We start from the raw sequence: 18,295 nt of genomic DNA, 5'->3' as shown, positions 1-18,295 counted from the left end.
TCTGCTATTTTAGGTACTTTTGTGTGACGTAGTATGATCAAGTAGGGCATTCATTTACGGGAAAAAAACGCAAAAAGTTAGAAAATAGCAACCCGATCTCACACAACTTATTTTGTGAGTGCAGTGGAGTAGGTATACATTGCACGGAGTGTCATTCCGTGCATAGCCGCCTTGCATCTCCCCCATTGACTAAACCATTTTTGAGGCGCACAGTCTCGAGCGAACTGGAGCCACGTGAGGGACCACCGAGTGAGCTAAAGCGAACGAGTTGGCGTCCCGAGCGTTGCGACGTTCGCTTGAGCCTACTCAGTGCCGTTTGAGTTATGTTCCGATAGGCACAGAATCGTAAATTGTGTTGTGGGGACTGCTCTGCTTCCAGGTTGCAACCGGTTACGCCCACCACGGGACTCGCCGTACATATGCGCAGATTTTCGGGTTTTCTAGGCGACTATGCACGGAATGACGTGCACTGGGTCCGTGCAATGTATACTAAATTGTGTGAGATCAGACTGAAAATGGAGATAAGAGGTTTCTGCCCGACAGCAACGAAATGCCTTCTAAATCCTAACAGTTTTCTGAAAAGACTATGTTGCTATATACTTAGCTGAGATCTAAAATGACACAGATGCTTTCCAGGTCTAAATGGGTTAATTATAGCCTATACATATGTGTTCCCGTCAGTGATTGGGTCTCTCACACAGAGCTCGTACCCACACCTCCCTCCGCTTCACTTTGTCCCTGACTCCGGGTCAGCTCAGCCCCGTGCTTCACCAGCCACCCTGACTAATGAGCTATCACAGCGACGGGGAACACAGATGAAGGAAAAGAACAGAGGATAAAAGAGAGAGAGAGACACTTTTTTTGCCATTGCACACAGCCTGGCAAACTGCAGCCTGACAGAAAGCTCTGGTGCGTTTACTTTACCGTAGTTCATTTAACACTCAGGGGGTCCATTTCTACACTATTAGGTCAGGAGTTAAATTAACATTCAGGATTTTGCAGTGCAACCTTTTGTCACTTTCGCGTTCAGAAACCTATGGCTTTTTAGTAGTACTTCTTTACACAAAGGGTGCGAGCACGACTCCAACTCGTTTCAATATTACTGAGCTTTCTTACCGGGTGCAGAATCTAGAAGAGTTACTTTCCAATTATAATTCTCTATAAGAGAATACCAGCACTCACGGAAGTGTCCTTTAAGGCACTATTATTTATCAAGCCTTCATCAGCGTTGTAAGAAACACTATAAGATACGGTGATGATGGCTTGATGCCAAAATGTACATTTGTTCTGTCTGCCCTGCAGAGTGCTGGTATTCTCTTATTTCTAAACAGCCCACTTTATTCTATGCTTTCCTATAACACCTTGCAAATATGGAATTATTATTGTTGTAGTAGTAGTTCCCCTTGAGCACCATGACCTTCTTGTAATAAATGGTGTATGAATCAGAGAGCCTTCCAGGGCTCCTGGGACAGAGGCGTAGCAGGTTGCCCACCCAGGATGTTTCTGAGCAGTAAGACGTCCAGCCCAGCAGGCTGGATTACGGCTTTTCTCTGCAAAGCCACGGGCGCTCATCAGGGCATGGTGCAGTGGAGTAGGTAACAATGTACGTTAGAATGGCTGGAAATGTACCACTTATGCCCTATATACTTTGCCATACGATGAAGAGTGAAAATAGCCGGTTATAATGACATGCTCAAAATAGGAATGTCAGATTGAAAGTGGTTAAGATTGTTCAGAAAGGGTGAAATACCCCAAAATAATCATACATTGAAAACATGTTTTCTGGAAAGGTATGTCAAGTATAATTGCTGAGGCACAATAGGGAGGGGGGTGGGTGAGGGGGGTCAGGGCTGTTTAAATTCCCATACACTGACATGCTTAACCACACCGGGTGTGTGTGCATGCGTGCGTGCGTGCGTGCGTGCGTGCGTGCGTGCGTGCGTGCGTGCGTGCGTGCTTGCGTGCGTGCGTGCGTGCATGAGCACCCTCATTCAGGGAAAACTCATTCCCATCAAAAGTATTATTACGTGTACCACAAAAGGGGTGATATACTATACATAATCTATTGCCCCGTGGCAAGTATTATGCCCTGAAGACTCACATTGCTGAGCACCGCAGCTCTAATAGGTGCAAAAATATTGCCTATCCTGTTGCCGCGCACTTCGAGGCCGGCCATCACATCTCTGCTATTCGTTATGTAGGTATCGAAAAAGTCTCTGTCAACAGAAGAGGGGGCGACCCTCTTCTTTCAAACCTATTTCCCTCTACTTCTGTCCCTTAATTTCATTTAATGTATGTTTGTGGAAGTACAGTATCTGTACCCAATTATGTTTGTTTTTTGATGTATATACAATACCCTTTGACTTTGTATTCTCAATCTGAATGCACTGCGTCCCAAAACAGTTGATGCATGTCCAATGTAATTGTAATTTGTATAGGTCATTAATAGACCTTCATCAGGTTCCTTATTAATCTGGCCTTCTCTCTTTCAGGAGTTTGACCTTGGAACTTCCCTGTGTTTTCTCACTTTTTTTTACAATTCACATAGTGCCTTTTGCTATCCCTTTAAAAGGGTCTTGCTATTATACTATTCTCTGTTGTCTCTAGGCTTTTCAGATGTCCTTAAATATTTGTGAAATATTTATTAAATGTTTTTGGTAGATATTTGTGAAATGTGTATTAATTATGATTACTCAAAAAGTTTTAAATGTATTATTACACATCATGGACTTGCGATAATATCTTTAATATGTACCCACATTGTGGGTCTTTAACATTTGACAAGTGCATGTGTTACCTGCCCAGTTAAGGCTACCTGATTGAATCTTGATTGAAAGCACACCTCCAATGGAGATCACCTGTGACCTCCCCTATAAATGTGAGGTTGTTTTCTCTACTGTGTTATTCCCTGAAGAAGACTTTGCGAGTTTGAAACATTGATTTGTCATTCAAATAAATCCTGCATCGTGGCTACAAGTGTGCAGCCTTTTCTTTACTCTCATATTTATTTACCACGGTCAGCAGCACCTCACCAATACCGGTGTGTGCCCTTCTCCCTTTTGTTTCAAAGTATAATTGCTGATTAAATAAAAATAAAAAATAAAAAAATCCTCATCACATTATCTAGTTGTGTAGCTGTATTAGTCTTTCTATTAGTACAGCATACTGTAGGCCTATGATACAAACAAATGCTGCGCTTCCAATGCTCGTACATTGTGGACACCACTTACTTGTTTGCTTTTTGTTATTTTTTTTACAACAGCAAAAATAGCCAAGCAGATCAAAAATAGCAGCTCTATAAGAAGATATGTGATCTGCTATGTTTACTATTTTGTGTGACACCGTTGTGCAACAAAGTATAAAATAGGGCTTAAGTGGTTAATCAGTTGATGTCGACTCATTGCTATATATAAAAACGTAAAAACTGTATAAAAAAAACATGCTTCTCGATTATTTGATTAATCGAGAAAGTCATTGATAGAATGATCTAAGCCCTAGCACTGCCTGACAGAGAGGCTACATGCTTATCCCAAAACTGCCAAGCCGTGGGCTGAGAGCTTTGAGGGAGAGATGGCATACTATATTCCCCCTATAACTGTTGAGAGCCCAGGGCCACAGCAGAGAACACGGTCAACCCTCTGTGTCCAAAAATACCACCACAGGCATCCTAACACTATCTATGGAGACTGGAGACCTGACAACAGCATTGGTTTATTTCCAACTCCTGCTAAAAGCCAACATGGCAGTGACTGTGTTATTAGAGACCCTCTCCTGTTTTCACTTTTTCTGTATTTGAACACAATTCAACAAGCGATTGTTGCCCAACGAGGTGGCTTTCGAAAACAGGAACCCACATACGTTTTTATACAGCGGGTCCCTTTCAGTAATTCAATGCATGTGAAGTGCTCTCAATATTATGCTTGACATGCCCTAAAAATAGTATGGGCTGCATCCTTCCCATTATCAGTAATGAGCCTCCTAGGGAAGTAGTGTTGAAACAATAGATATAAAGCCCCTTTACAATACATTTGTGTGCCAAATGCAGCACTCTAATGGTGGTATAATGACAGTATGAAGCACATTATCTTATCACCTGTGCAAAGGGATGAACTGGTTTCTGTGGGTATAGAGAGGGGCTTTCTACAAAAGAGGTTTTACGTCATTGCGGATTCAATGAAGTCCAGGGGTCATATTCTGAAAATATTGTAGCATTCTTTGGTTACGAATGACCCAAAAACATCCTGATGCTCTTTCCTTAACACGGAGGTCAGAGGTGTGCCTGCAATTCAACTATGAATGATCAAAACAGGTCTATTTAGGCACTTATTGCCATAAGTTGGTCAAATAGAACGCTGGGAGTATTATGTACAGTTAGTACATGGCTTGAGCACAATGCGTATATTAATAACTGTAAATAGCAGCTCATAAGAAGACATCAACCTCATTTGAGGATGGTGAGAAATAAATGTAAAGCTTTTCTTTTTTGTCATCATTGCCTACAACAGCATCCCATTCATGATCCCCACAAAAAAAAGTAACCTTAGGTATATTAAAATCCTGTGCTTTTAAAAATTCTAAAGTAATATCCAGGCAGGGATCCAGAAATGCAGAGAGAAAATAAATTTGGCAAAAGCTGCAGCTAGTCAATAATTGTATAATCCCACCTGATCTCCTCTGATCAGCATGTTTGCTGCTCAGATGATATCAAGCCTGAAAGTACTTTCTGAGCTGAGCAAAGCGTCGGCGTCCCCCCCCCCCAGCTCCAGAGGGATACAGACTAGAGTTATGGGTCGAAACGGGGGAGGGGAGGGGGGGGGTGTCTGTTGGTTTTATTTCATCCCTGCATAGCGGTTGTAGTTCACTCACTCTCCATTAAAGATTAATCAAGTGGAAAGGGTTGAGGAATGGAAGGCCTTCCAAACTAAAGCTTGTTTTTACAGCCCTCTGGATGGCCTACTGGTCCAGTGCACTCAGAATGTTGAGTTTAATGAACACATAGACACCAAAGGAATGTGGAAGTGTGTGTGTGTGTGTGTGTGTGTGTGTGTGTGTGTGTGTGTGTGTGTGTGTGTGTGTGTGTGTGTGTGTGTGTGTGTGTGTGTGTGTGTGTGTGTGTGTGTGTGCGTGTGCGTGTGTGTGTGTGTTAAAATACAGCAAACTTGCCAGAGCTCTGGCATGTAGTTGATGGAACAGCACCGTGTCTTGTCATTATCTCGAGTGAAAACAACAATCCCAATGTCTATGAATTGCATGCAGATCTGCCATTTGCAAGGTGTAAAGGGAAAGCATAGAATAAGGAGGGCTGTTTAGAAAGAGACTTAAACCTAAACATATTTCCAACTGACGTTTTATTTTTATTTCTTGTCTAGTGTCACGTCACACAACACTTGGTCAGAAAGTAGCATACTCCAAAAGCATGATGTTTTACACTTCCACTTTTAAATTACAATGGGGCCGGGCATGAGTACACAGGATATCAGAAACAGAAGGAGACATGATGGAATTGCTGTAAGGACCTTGCACAAACCCAGCCTGTCAGGACTTGAGACATCCCTCCCACGGGTCAGTGGGAGCTTAACAGAGGCATGGTCAGTCTAAATATTTCCCAGAAAACAGCCATTTCAGGAAGAGAGAAAGTAGACATTGTAGCTAAACTGGCAACCAGTGAGACCAAATGAGCACCAATTATTGCTGATTGGCCCATAGCCATTCTGTAACTGTTGCTTGAAGATGTTGATACTGACCAAAATGTTCTGACACTTGGCCAGAAAAAAAAAAAAAAAAAATGTCAGCAACTACCTCAATGTGTTACTCAATTCAAAAGATAGCTGTGCTGCATGAAATAGATTACCCCATCTAACACACACACACACACACACACACACACACACACACACACACACACACACACACACACACACACACACACACACACACACACACACACACACATGTTTTCTAATTTAAATTCCATTCAATTAGTTTCTAATTGACTTAATTCTCCAGATGGTCCAAAGTTGAATGCAGAGCAGAATACAAAACAGTACTGAAAGTTGCCCTCTGGTCCCTAGAAGCCATAAGGCCTTTGTTTTGGTTAATGCTTCTTAAAATAAACATTCCATTCAAGTGTCTCACAAACAAACACATAACACACACAGAGTTAAGCCCCCCCCCCCCCCCCCAAAGAAATGACCTCAATTAGATCAACACGATACCCTTCTTCTCGCCTGTCCTAAGAGAGCTAGAGTGCAAGACCTTCAGAAGTAAACACAATCAATGAGCCTAAACTAATCAATGGTCTGCTTCCGTGCTGAGACAATAAGCCAGAGGCTTTGTTAATGGCAATACATATCCTTCCACATCAGGAGTGTGAGTGAGGCTGAGCACGAGTTCCTGAAATAATCTCACCTCAAATAATAAGCAATAATGCTTTCTAAATGGAGTTAACCGCAGCAGGCCACCATCACCACAAATAATTCCTAACAGGAAGAGAAAACCTCAGTGAAAAATCCACAAAGAGGATGAAAGTTATCTTCATACTGTAAAATCCCGAGTGTTAATAATAATAATACATATGCTTTTCTGAGTACTCAAAGTGGCTTTTATGTTTGTTATTATGTTTATTACATGTGTACACTCTCAGAGTTAAATTAACACTCAGGATGTTACTGTGCACTAGAAAGGGGAAAAAACATATTTGTGGTGGTTATGGTTTTGTCTTATGAAGGTCAATGGGGGATTGACTAATGCAAATGTATCTCCACAGTGACTGCAGTAGTGGGTTCAGATAGAGCACCAGCAGCTGAAGTGGCCCTGGGCAGTAAATTGCTGCTGCTGCCACCGAACATGAGAGACATGGAACCACAGAGGAAGTGAGTGGTGTACACTAAAAATGCAGAGAGGAAAGATAGGAGGCTTGCCTTTTATTCAGATGAAAGCCACTAAATGTGAGCTAATTAATGTTCACGTTGAGAAAATATGAACATCTGTGTTTGATATGAATCACTGAATAATAGTGCAGAGACGAAGCTACGAAAACACACACACACACACACACACACACACACACACACACACACACACACACACACACACACACACACACACACACACACACACACACACACACACACACACACACACACACACACACACACACACACACAAAAGTACCCTATGGGTAGGGTGACATCATGTTTATAGTGGTGGGGGCTCTTGGTTGAAAATAAAAGTCTAGCATTGCCAGAGGTGGTAGTGTAGGGATTTAAAGATGGGCTCCCAGTGCATAATTAGCCAAGATAAAATGAACCCATCTGAGTGGTGTCTCCTAGCCGCAAAGCACCCTGACCTCTGGCCCCGAATGACAGACAAAGTAGATTTACTCTCTGGGTCACCACAAGGTACAAGCAAAAACAACATTCCTTCAGGCTTATAAGACCATATAACTAAAACAAAAATACCCCATCATTTACTGGAAATATAAGTTTGGGAATGTTTATGTCAATTTTAGGAATTTCCCCTGGGCAAGTTGCTTACTCTGGGCTTTAGTCAAAGATGGGAATGATGAGATACAGATAGCCTAGGCTATTCAGGACATGTATGGTCAGATAAGCCAATACCACTGGGTAGAGATATGCATGAGAGATGCAGAATATCAGGAGGACAGATCTCAGTAAAAAAAACAATCCATCCTGAGAATTGAAGGTAGAGCATGGCATTCCACCAAGCTGGGCATTACAAGTATACTCTACTTGTAGAGAAAATGTGTCTCTTGGGAGCCACTTAATGGGAGGCATCCCAAAATGACTTTCCCACTGAGCCTGAGAACCATATCCATATACAAAAGGCCTTTAAATGTGAATTCAGCTATCAGCAAGACAAAGGGCTATTAGTTTCCATAAACTCTTAATAGTCTGTTTACGCTTTTACGGCACTCGATTGATTCTGTTGCTGACCTATTTGATTGTGTGGGAATTTAAAAACAGCAACAGTTGGAGATCTGTAGATCAGATTTGCTTTAGGGGTGTCCTGTCTGAATCAGTTCTGACCCACCCTAGAGACTCCTGACCCTCCAGGCAGATCATGGGAATAACCAGAGCGCTGCACAGAGAGGAATGCAAACAGAGTGCTCTCTCTGAGAGGCATGACTGCCACAGCAGTTTCCAGCAGAGACAGCAGTCATAAATTGCAGATATGCCCTGAGCACAAATATGTCCGTCATCATAACTTGCCAAGGTTAAAGCAATTTGTCAGAGATGATGACTGTTTAAAAGGTTTAATGGGACAGTCACCACAGTAGCTTCTACAGCGTGTGTTCTAACGGAAGAGATGTTGAATGACTTGTCATTGTTTAGTCCTCTTACCTGATGTGTCCCACATATTCAGCTCAATCCGTTGCTTGTCAATTTCAAAGCTGGCTGTGTAGTTTTCAAATACCGTGGGAACATAGTTCTGAAAATGAGACAGACAAGAGATTCTTGGATTGTGTGCAGTAGGCTAGTGTAATGGTTCCACAAGACATCTGGGCATTTGTAATGTATACATTGAAAAATAATTACACCAGCATTAATGAAGCTACTAAATGAATAACATATAATGACGTGATGACCTAGTTTGTCATCACAATAACAATAAAAACCTCTCGACAGGTGGAATGTAAATCTGTTAAATAAGGTCTAAAAGTTGAACTGTCCAAAGACCGTCCTACTGCAGTACTGCAGTCAATCACAAACTCATCGTGTGTGCGTGTGTGCGTGTGTGCGTGTGTGTGTGTGTGTGTGTGTGTTCACAGTTTCCAGCAGTGGTGGATGAAGTACTCACATTTACTTAAGTAAAAGTATCAATGCTGCAATGTAGAAATACTGTATAACAAGTAAAAGTCCGGTATTCAAATTTTACTTGAGTAAAAGTACAAAGGTATTGGTATCAAAATGTACTTAAATCATCAAAAGTAGAAAGTACTAATTCGGCAGAATGGTCCATTTCACAAGTTTCCAAATGTATGTATATAAAATGTGTACAAACTTTTGAAAATAGCATATCTACAAGCTCAAAATGCATCTAGGCATAGTGAGCTTTTTCAAATGGCTGAAATGTGAAGTGGTTAATAATCCAAATCTACAAAGTATCTAAATACAATTTTCAAATAATTGTAGTGGAGTAAAAATACAATATTTTCCTCTGAGATGTAAAAAAAAGTACAGAAATATGGATATACTCCAGCAAAGTAAAAATACCTCAAAATTGTACATAAGTACAGTACTTGATTACATGTACTTAGTTACTTTACACCACTGGTAATTTGTTAAATAGCCTACGTCTAAAAGTTTAAGTGTCCAAAGATCATTCACATACTGCAGTACTGCAGTCAATCACAAGCTCGTGGTGTGTGAGTGTGATCTCAGTTTCCAGACATAGTAACTAAAGTCAGATCGTAACTATGAAGTATAAACAAAGCACACACTTTCAGGACACCTACCTCTGGATAGCAGTCCTTCGCAAAAACGTGCAGCAATGCCGTTTTACCACATTGTGTGTCCCCGACCACCACAATTTTACATCGGCTGCCTTGACTATCCATTATTTTTTGCCCGTCAGAATCTATTCTTGAGGCGGACGGAGACAGGTTTCATTCACCATTCGGTAAGAGATAACACACTTCAGGGCAGAATTGATGAAAAAAGAGTCGGTCCTCCTTTCTTGTCCCAGACACAACAACACTGACTCCCACTACTGTTACAGGCTCCTGCCTTGTGACAGCCTGTTAACCCCGATCACAGCAGATCCCTGCCAGTGTTGCCAGGTTTTGTGAGGGAAATAAGCAACCAGGTCTATGAAAACAAGCTCAAAAGAAGCGACATGAGCGCTTGCCTCGCTCTAACCCTATTCCTATACATTGGCAATTTAAAAATATCTGATCTACAAGCTCACAACGCGTTGTGAGCTTGTAGATCTGCTATTTTCAAAAACTCTTGCAATAAAACGTGGAATACCGTATTTGGAATATTTTGAAACATTCTTCTAACAAATGCTCCCCGGCACAAAACATTTTCATGAAACATTTGAGAACCACTTTTTTAAATAATAATGATTTGTTTTGGAAGGAAGCCTAAATGAAGCAGGTGTACACTTTTTAAAAAAAACGCAACTCGCAGCCAACTACCAATTCTTACAAGCAACTTTACAGAAAAGGAAGCCCAAAGTCGCTTATAATAAGCCGACATGGCAACACTGTTCCCTGCCTGAAAACTCCCGTACTTTTATTAGCCACGCCTTCCCAATATTGACGTCCACTCCTTTTTCTTCAGAACCCATGTTACATAGGTTCTTGACAGTAGACCCCCCCCCCACACACACGCACGCACGCACGCACGCACGCACACACACACACACACACACACACACACACACACACACACACACACACACACACACACACAACTCCTAGATCGGTCTTGCTGACTAATTTGTTGTAGGTAGGCATAGGCTATATATTAGATACAGTTAGAGATTCATTAAACAAAATGTATAAGTTGGAATGGCCTGATGATGGCTGGAATAATAGGCTGGCTCTTCAAAGACCTCGCAGAGCACTGACTAACTCGGTTAGTTAGTAGGCCTACTAGTCGGTAACGGTAAGCTATATGAGTCATACAGGGTTGGTAGTAAGTTAACTATTCATTAGAAGTGCTGCCAATGTTCTTCTGGTTCTGAAGGACAATCCAGCGGTGCAATCTATTACAGATCCGAATCCCAAAACTGCTTGATCACAATGATCAGGCCTAATCTTCTTACTGAAACGCCAACACCGCCTCCTTCTGGTAAGAAGTAATTTCTCTCTCTCTCTCTAAAAAAAACAATACTATTTTTTTCTCCTTTTTTTGGATCAGATTGGGTGTCAAAAGTGTAACGAGTAATTCACTACATCCATGTGTGCAATGCAATGATGGGGAAATTCCCATAAAAAATAAATCTGAATTTGCACAAGCTTTGGCTGGTATATTTCATGGAGTAACTTTTGATTGATTGATTGAATACTTTATTAACAGTTTGCAAAACAGTACGATTATACAATGATGCTAAAAGGATAACACAATTTCCATTCATAGAGCAATATTTGAGAGAGTATTTAATTGTTTAACATATTGCATGTCACTGAACCAGCACACTCTTAATTGGGTACTTATCAAGAGAAAATAAAGAAATATATAAAGATAGATCAATCTACTGTATATAGTGTCAATATAGATAGATAGATAGATAGATAGATAGATAGATAGATAGATAGATAGATAGATAGATAGATAGATAGATAGATAGATAGATAGATAGATAGATAGATAGACAGATAGACAGATAGATAGGTGGACCATGCAGAGACAATAGTTCTTGGTGACTTTAACACAGATATGTTCTGTAAGGAAGTCCACGATCATAACACCAGAGGCAGCTCCACAAATCATGTTCAACCCAGATTTGTCTCAACAAAGGGAATGAACTCGTTCTCATGCTATTCATCAAAAATGTGGAATGCCCTACCAAAAGGAGTAAAGGAGTGTAAAACCCTACTCACTTTCAAAACTGCCCTAAAGATACACCTTCAGGAGGCTGCAATTCGAAAATGGCCCCTGTCTAAGTCTTAACCTACCCCCCTACCCCCCCCCCCCCCCTTTTCTTTTTCTTCTCTTGTACATATTTTCACTCTTCATACCAGTAACCTGTAAGCTGATTGTATGACATTCTGTATAGTAGTGTGTATATCTGTCTGTCTCTTATATGTCATCATGATTTGTGTGCATGGGGATCTCATCTTAAACAAGCTCAGTGCTTAATGAGTCTTCCAGTTTAGTAGACCTTGTATCGTGAATTTGTACTTCCATGTACTGTTGTTCTCATGTCTTACTAAATAAAGTACATCAATCAATCAATCAATCAATAGTCAGTAGGATACTCCTTTAATAAAAATAACGTTATTAAATAAATAAAAAGATACTCTTTGTGTACATGGTGATGCCATAAGTAATTTTGTATTTAGTGTGTTTGCCGAACTTAATAGTTTGCACTTTTTCATGTTTTTTAAGTGAAATAGCTTTTGGCTCTTCATTGTTTAGGAGCCTCTCAATAGGACTATATGATTACATTTTGGAGTCCCCCTCCGACAAACTTTGGAATCCAACTATAACCAATTGGTATGGTATATCAAAATTCTGTATATGATACATTTATCACGTGACGTGCACATGCACATGCACATGCACATGCACATGCACATGCACATGCACATGCACATGCACATGCACATGCACATGACATGGCATAATGGCATCTTATGGTGTATCTAGGTGACAATTGTGTTGTGCATTGTGACTAATTTAGGCAGAAAGAAGGGCAGTTTAGAGGCATTGCCAACTTATTAATAAAAACTACAGTATTAGCTAGTGTTAAGCCCAGTCCACACCAATGATGTTATGCAACTACTTGCAACCACTTGCAGTGGTCTGAGTTGACCCGTTGCAGGTCGGCGTAGTGGGATACTGTTGCAAGTGGTTGCAAGTGGTGGCAAGTGGTTGCAAGTAGTTGCGTTGCAAATCATTGGGGTTGACTTTAGAGACTTTCCAGCATGTTCCGGGTTGTACACACTTTTGTGTAATGTTTTATTGTCATTTATTTCAGTTATTGTTTATAATGGGAATGTGTTGAAGGAGACTGATGTGCTTTACATTACGTCAATTATGTTGTATGTGGAACACTCTGAATGTCATGTATTTTAGTTTTTCGGGGCTTTTTGTGTGGAGTGTGGAGTTTTAATAAAAAAAGAGTCATTGTCATAGCTCTTACTTCATCATTACTACCATCGGTCATTACATTGGTGTCAGAAGTGGGGTGGCCAAGTTGGAAGAGACCAACGGTTACGCTTACGCTTCCCAAGGAAAAGACGGGGAAGAGGCAAAAAGGATGCCGCTACTGGGGTGCCCCCCAATGGGCAAAGGCTCATTCATGGTGGAAGAGAGCGAAATGGCGCTGGAAGAAAGACTCTCCAAAGATGCCAACCTCGCCTGCTGGCAATAGGGCTACATACATCCAAAGGTCGCCGGAAAGATTGGCCAGCAGAAAGTGATGAGGCCGCATTTAACCGCATGCTGCCATGCTAGCAGGTTGCTAAAGGTCTCCACTAATAACCCCAGGGAATACAGGCTTTTACAATGGCATACCATCCAAGGGAGGCGCCAAGCTGCCTTTAGTTTTTAATGCATTTATGCAGGACAAATTAACAGCAATGGATATAAAGTTTAATTAAATCCATTATCCATGCCCTGATGGTATGCATGATCTGAACAGGAATTGATTCTCCAGTTTGGGTTTCCATAACACTCTGACCCACCCATATGTAATTCTATTAGCCCTTGAAGGCTTGAATGGTGTCAGTACAACCAAGTGCAAATATATATGGGTATATCAAGTTAACAGCCATTCGGGGTGGTCTGATAGCCGAACGGCTAGTGCATATACCACATGACCGCATATTCGCAGAATGCCCTCATCAGTGTATCCTCGGTTCAACTCCTGGCTGGCCAAGCGATTACCTGTGTCTTTCCTCTGCTCTCTGTCTGCATGTCCTGTCTTTGTCTTCACTAATAAAATAAAATGCAAAAAAATAAATCTCCAGTCATTCTTGAGTCTTTTTGTTTCTCCTAGGTCTGCTACTGTGGTGGTTTCAATGGAAATGAGTGCCTGGTTACAAATGGCTGCCAAATCAATGGACTGTGATTGCAACTGGAGAACCAGATCAAGTGGGATTGTGGTTATTGCATATTGGGAAACTGTTGTTCAGCAGAACCTCTCACTGAAAATGTTGCTTGTTTCACCTTTCACCTCTCCTAGGAGTGTGGCTGTAGCTTTGTCGCATAACAGTGTTACATGCCAAAAATAGCCGATCCACAAGCTCACAAGCATCATGCTTTGCTGCTGTGAGCTCTTTAAAAGTCCAGTACAATTTTCATTGCAATTTGGCAGACACTCCAATCCAGAGAGACTTAAAGCATGCAATTTGCATTATGAAAACCAACAGGCCAGGCCAGGGTAAGTGGTTGAGTAATTAACAAGATATGGAAACAAGTATATTCTACAAAGTAATGAGGACAGCAGGTAAATATCAAATCTAGCATCTTAGCATCTGTGGACAAGCAAACAGTGCATCGGTTTAAATTCAGTGGTGGACAAAGTACTCATCCCCAGTATTTGAGTACGTTCTTGAGTATAACATAATTACTTTGTATTTTAGTTTTTTTCATTGAAATCTAGGAAATGTCAAAAGAAATCCCCCACCCCAAAAAGAAAAATAAATATATATACACATACTACTCAAAATATTTACTCAAGTACAGTTCACTCAAGTAAATCTACTTAGTTACTGTCCACCACTGTCTAAATAGCATACTTAGCATATATGAACAAGTAACCAACGGACATCTGAATAACATACAGTAACTATTATCTAAATAGACAACAAGTACAGATACAAAGATACAACGAGTTCTAGGGGGATGAGCCGAAAGAGGTGACACTGTTTTCAGTCGTAGGAAATGAGGAGTGAGTTTGCAGTCCTGACTGACGGAGGGCGGGAGGTCATTGTGCCACAGCTTGGAACCAGGAGGGAGTCTAGGAGTCTAGGATGCTTGGAGGGTTGGCTAGGCCGGGTGTCAAAGGGACAGACATCCCGTGTTTGCTGACTGAAGTGTGCGGGAAGGGGTGTAGGGCTGGATCATATCCTACAGGTATGGAGGTCATGCCCTTGGGCGCCTTGTAGGTCATCAGTAATACATAACCTACCTTTAACTTTGCATTGCATGCAATTAGTTTAACTTTTCAACATATATAGCAATTAATTCTGATGTATAAAAATAACTAATTGAAATGAAAACATTAATGTTCAATGCACATGTGTGCATGTGTGAGCATGTGCACTCATTTTTGTATCATGGTGGGACTCTGACCTGGATGCACACCAACCCCTGTGGGGGATTCGTGTCACCATGAGGACCAAAATCAACGTCCCCACGGGCAGACGGCTACCAGTCACTAGAGGGCGGTATTTTACACTTTGTGAGGACTTTTCCCAAAAAGTTTGAGTGCAGTTCTAGGTATGAGGCCAAGTCGTAACCTGACCAGTTTGTTTTGAGAGGTCTGAACTCTTGTTTGTAATGCCTTTGTAGTGCTATAGCACCATGAGGTGCATGCATAGTCTATATGGCATTGGATGAGTGCTCCAGCTAGTGTCCTCAGTGTATTCCTACTGACCAACAATAATATCCTGCTCAAACGTCTTGTTCTTCGGTTGACTTTCCTTTACTTACTTTTATTGCCATTTTTCATTGGAAAGATTGTCCTTTAAAATACAGCCCAGTTGTGATAACATTGAACATGCACACAATGTTTATATTTGAACTGATTTGAGGGATAAAATTGTGAGTTGAAACTATATGTATTTCATTAAGAAAAGTGTGGTCCCAAGTAGTAACCTCCCAGTGAGGTGTCCACACCACTGGTAGGAAAAATGGGCATGTGTAGATGCAGTGTATCTGCAGTGTGTGTGTGTGTGTGTGTGTGTGTGTGTGTGTGTGTGTGTGTGTGTGTGTGTGTGTGTGTGTGTGTGTGTGTGTGTGTGTGTGTGTGTGTGTGTGTGTGTGTGTGTGTGTGTGTGTGTGTGTGTGTGTGCATGCCCATGCATATGCTGAAATGTGAAATGCTGTGATCACATGGCTCCAGTGTGGGTCCAACACCGGTGGAAATGAGAAATATCCCTGTATAGTCAGACACAAACCTCCAGAGACCAGCCTTCTGACCTCCTTGCAGACTCAGCCAATTTGCCTGGCAGACAGCTCTACTCGGGGCACAGTGCTTTATCCAGGCCAAATTACACCAGCATACAATGTTGTGTATTCAGTAACCTACTTACAAAATACAAGAACTCTCCTAAAGGGCTTGATATGCTTCCGTTGCGTGGGGTGTCACGCACCGAAGATAGCAGATCTAGTACATCTAAGCTCACAATGCGTCCTGCTGCGACGCTTGTAGATCGGTAATTTTCGGTGTACGACACCGGTACACAACTAAGTATAAATCCGGCTTAAAGGGTAAGACCACTTTGGTAGAGGTTTGGGTTGTGTAGTTACCTTGCCATGATGTAACTCCAAAGGTGGGCAAGAAATCAAAAAAAATTGCTCCATTGATTAGAAATTGATAATTCAAAATATGCTCCTCATTGACTTACATTGTATGGTAAAACAGCTCTCAAAGTCACTCTTTTAACATGTAAATGAACCCAAACAAAGTTGATTCAGACAATATAGAGTATCACCAAACCCAGTACTGTTTTTTTTTTTAATAAAAATGTCAGCTTCCTGTTTATTTTACTATTTGGAGATCTGGATCCGGATCCGCCGATCCAGTCCTGGTTTTCTACTTTTCTACTAAAAATGGCAAAATCAACAGGAAGTTGACATTTTTATTTAAAAAAAAAAACAGTACTGGGTTTGGTGATGTTCTATATTGTCTGAATCAACTTTGTTTGCGTTCGTTTTTGTGCTAAAAGAGTGACTTTGAGAGCTATTTTACCGTACAATGTAAGTCAATGAGGAGCATATTTTGAATTATCCATTTCTAATCAATGGAGCAATTATTTTTGATTTCGTGCCCACCTTTGGAGTTACATCATGGCAAGGTAAATACACAACCCAAACCTCTACCAAAGTGGTCTTGCCCTTTAAGCATGCCAGGTGACCATGGGAGTGCATCTGGAGGCCTATACTGGGTGTCATGTGTTCTTTTGACATTTCAGATGATGAATGGATGATCAAAAGCTGTCTCTTTACTGGAGCTGATCCTCTAAGCCTTCTAATAGTTACTTTATCTTATATACTTTTACGATGGTCCTGTTTACTGTGCATGCCAGTGCTAATGAGGAGATGCACTCAAAAAGCACCCACAGCATTCTGATGTACAATTTACAATTAGAACTTATAGGCATTTATCAGACACATTAATCAGAGCGACTTACAAAAGTGCAAGGCCAGAGTAGTACGTGCCATGACAGCCTAACAGAAATAGCAGCCTTGGACTAGAGTGCTGAGAGAAAAAAAGATATGCTATGGCAGTAAAAGTCAAGATCAAGTAAACAATACTCAAGCAAAAGCAAGTGTAGAGGCAAGACTAAGTAATTAAGTGGACTGGGGTGTAGGATAATTTAATTGAACCCTGTCAAGGGTTGAGGGTGCATAGGCACACAGAGAGTAGCTCTGTGTAGTATATTGGTGAGAACACAAACCAGATTAGTGAAGCACAGACAATCTCGGAACCCTTTGTCAATGTCAAAGCCGATGATTAATAACGCCTGCGTCCTACAGCATTAAGTCCCAGTGGGGTATTGATCTGCGATATTGCTGCCTTTGGTCCCAGAAGTGCTGAGTAGCACTTCCTGGCCACAAGGTGTCTCACCACTCCCTGTTGTGGTCATATCTCCCTATGTGACTGAGCTCATCTCTCAGTTCCACATACTGAACCCTCTGAGTCAGGGTTCTCATGCTGTCAGGGGATCTGACAGCATGAGTTGAGAGTGAATCTGCCTTTCTATAGGAGCAAATGCTCACTGCTTTCACTTAAGCAACCAAGATTCCTTACATTCTAATATCCATGATGAATCTATTAGGCTTTGTTCATGACATAAGCAGTGAATAGAGGATATGCTTGTGACATCATCATCAAACCCGGAAGTTATGCAGGAATGCCTACTGAGTGTCAAAAAAATACTTTCTGGCCTTGACAGCCCATGCATCCAAACAGAAAAGTCATATTTTGCTTTGCCACTCGCTTTGCCACTCGATGTGCCATTCACTTTAAGCATGCGCATATCCTCTATATAACCAATGCAAGTGGTCTTATCTCATCATGCATTTGATCAATTTGATCACTCATTTGATAGGAAAATATTTGGCCATTTAGCTGCTTTGCCTCATATGTCCAGAAGAGGTTAATATATTTTGATGAACAGGTGGCAGGATAAACATATGCTCTGTCTTATTTTCTGAACAGCCTCTATCGGGAAATTGTAATTGTAACAATCTTAATTCTGAAAGTTCCGGAAAACAAAAGGCTGTATAAATAGACACATCTGCATGACCACTATTACGTGTGCGTCCTTAAAGGACGATTTGACCCATTTTCAACCTATCTTCATATATTTGGTTCTCAATAATGTTCATTATAATATGGTACCATTTTTGTCTACTCACTCTGTGTC

At 41.2% G+C, this 18,295-nt stretch overlaps 1 protein-coding gene across 1 annotated transcript in view; it reads right to left on the bottom strand.

Annotated features, from left to right (window-relative positions):
* The window catches only part of rnd2 (Rho family GTPase 2), a 28,355-nt gene extending 18,615 nt beyond the window's left edge, over positions 1-9,740 (bottom strand). Inside the window, exons 1-2 of the mRNA XM_084071805.1 lie at positions 9,479-9,740; positions 8,364-8,451 (exon numbers count right to left, since the gene is read on the bottom strand). Of these exons, the coding sequence (XP_083927931.1) occupies positions 8,364-8,451; positions 9,479-9,580 (190 nt within the window). The 5' untranslated portion in view covers positions 9,581-9,740. The remainder of the gene's footprint in view (positions 1-8,363; positions 8,452-9,478) is intronic.
* Positions 9,741-18,295: the final 8,555 nt, after the last annotated feature.

The sequence above is a fragment of the Gymnoscopelus microlampas genome, assembly GCF_963454915.1.
Source record: "Gymnoscopelus microlampas genome assembly, chromosome: 11".
NCBI classification, from domain to species: domain Eukaryota; kingdom Metazoa; phylum Chordata; class Actinopteri; order Myctophiformes; family Myctophidae; genus Gymnoscopelus; species Gymnoscopelus microlampas.
Note: the sequence above shows the minus strand (reverse complement) of the source record. Positions and strands in the feature narration are given on the sequence as shown.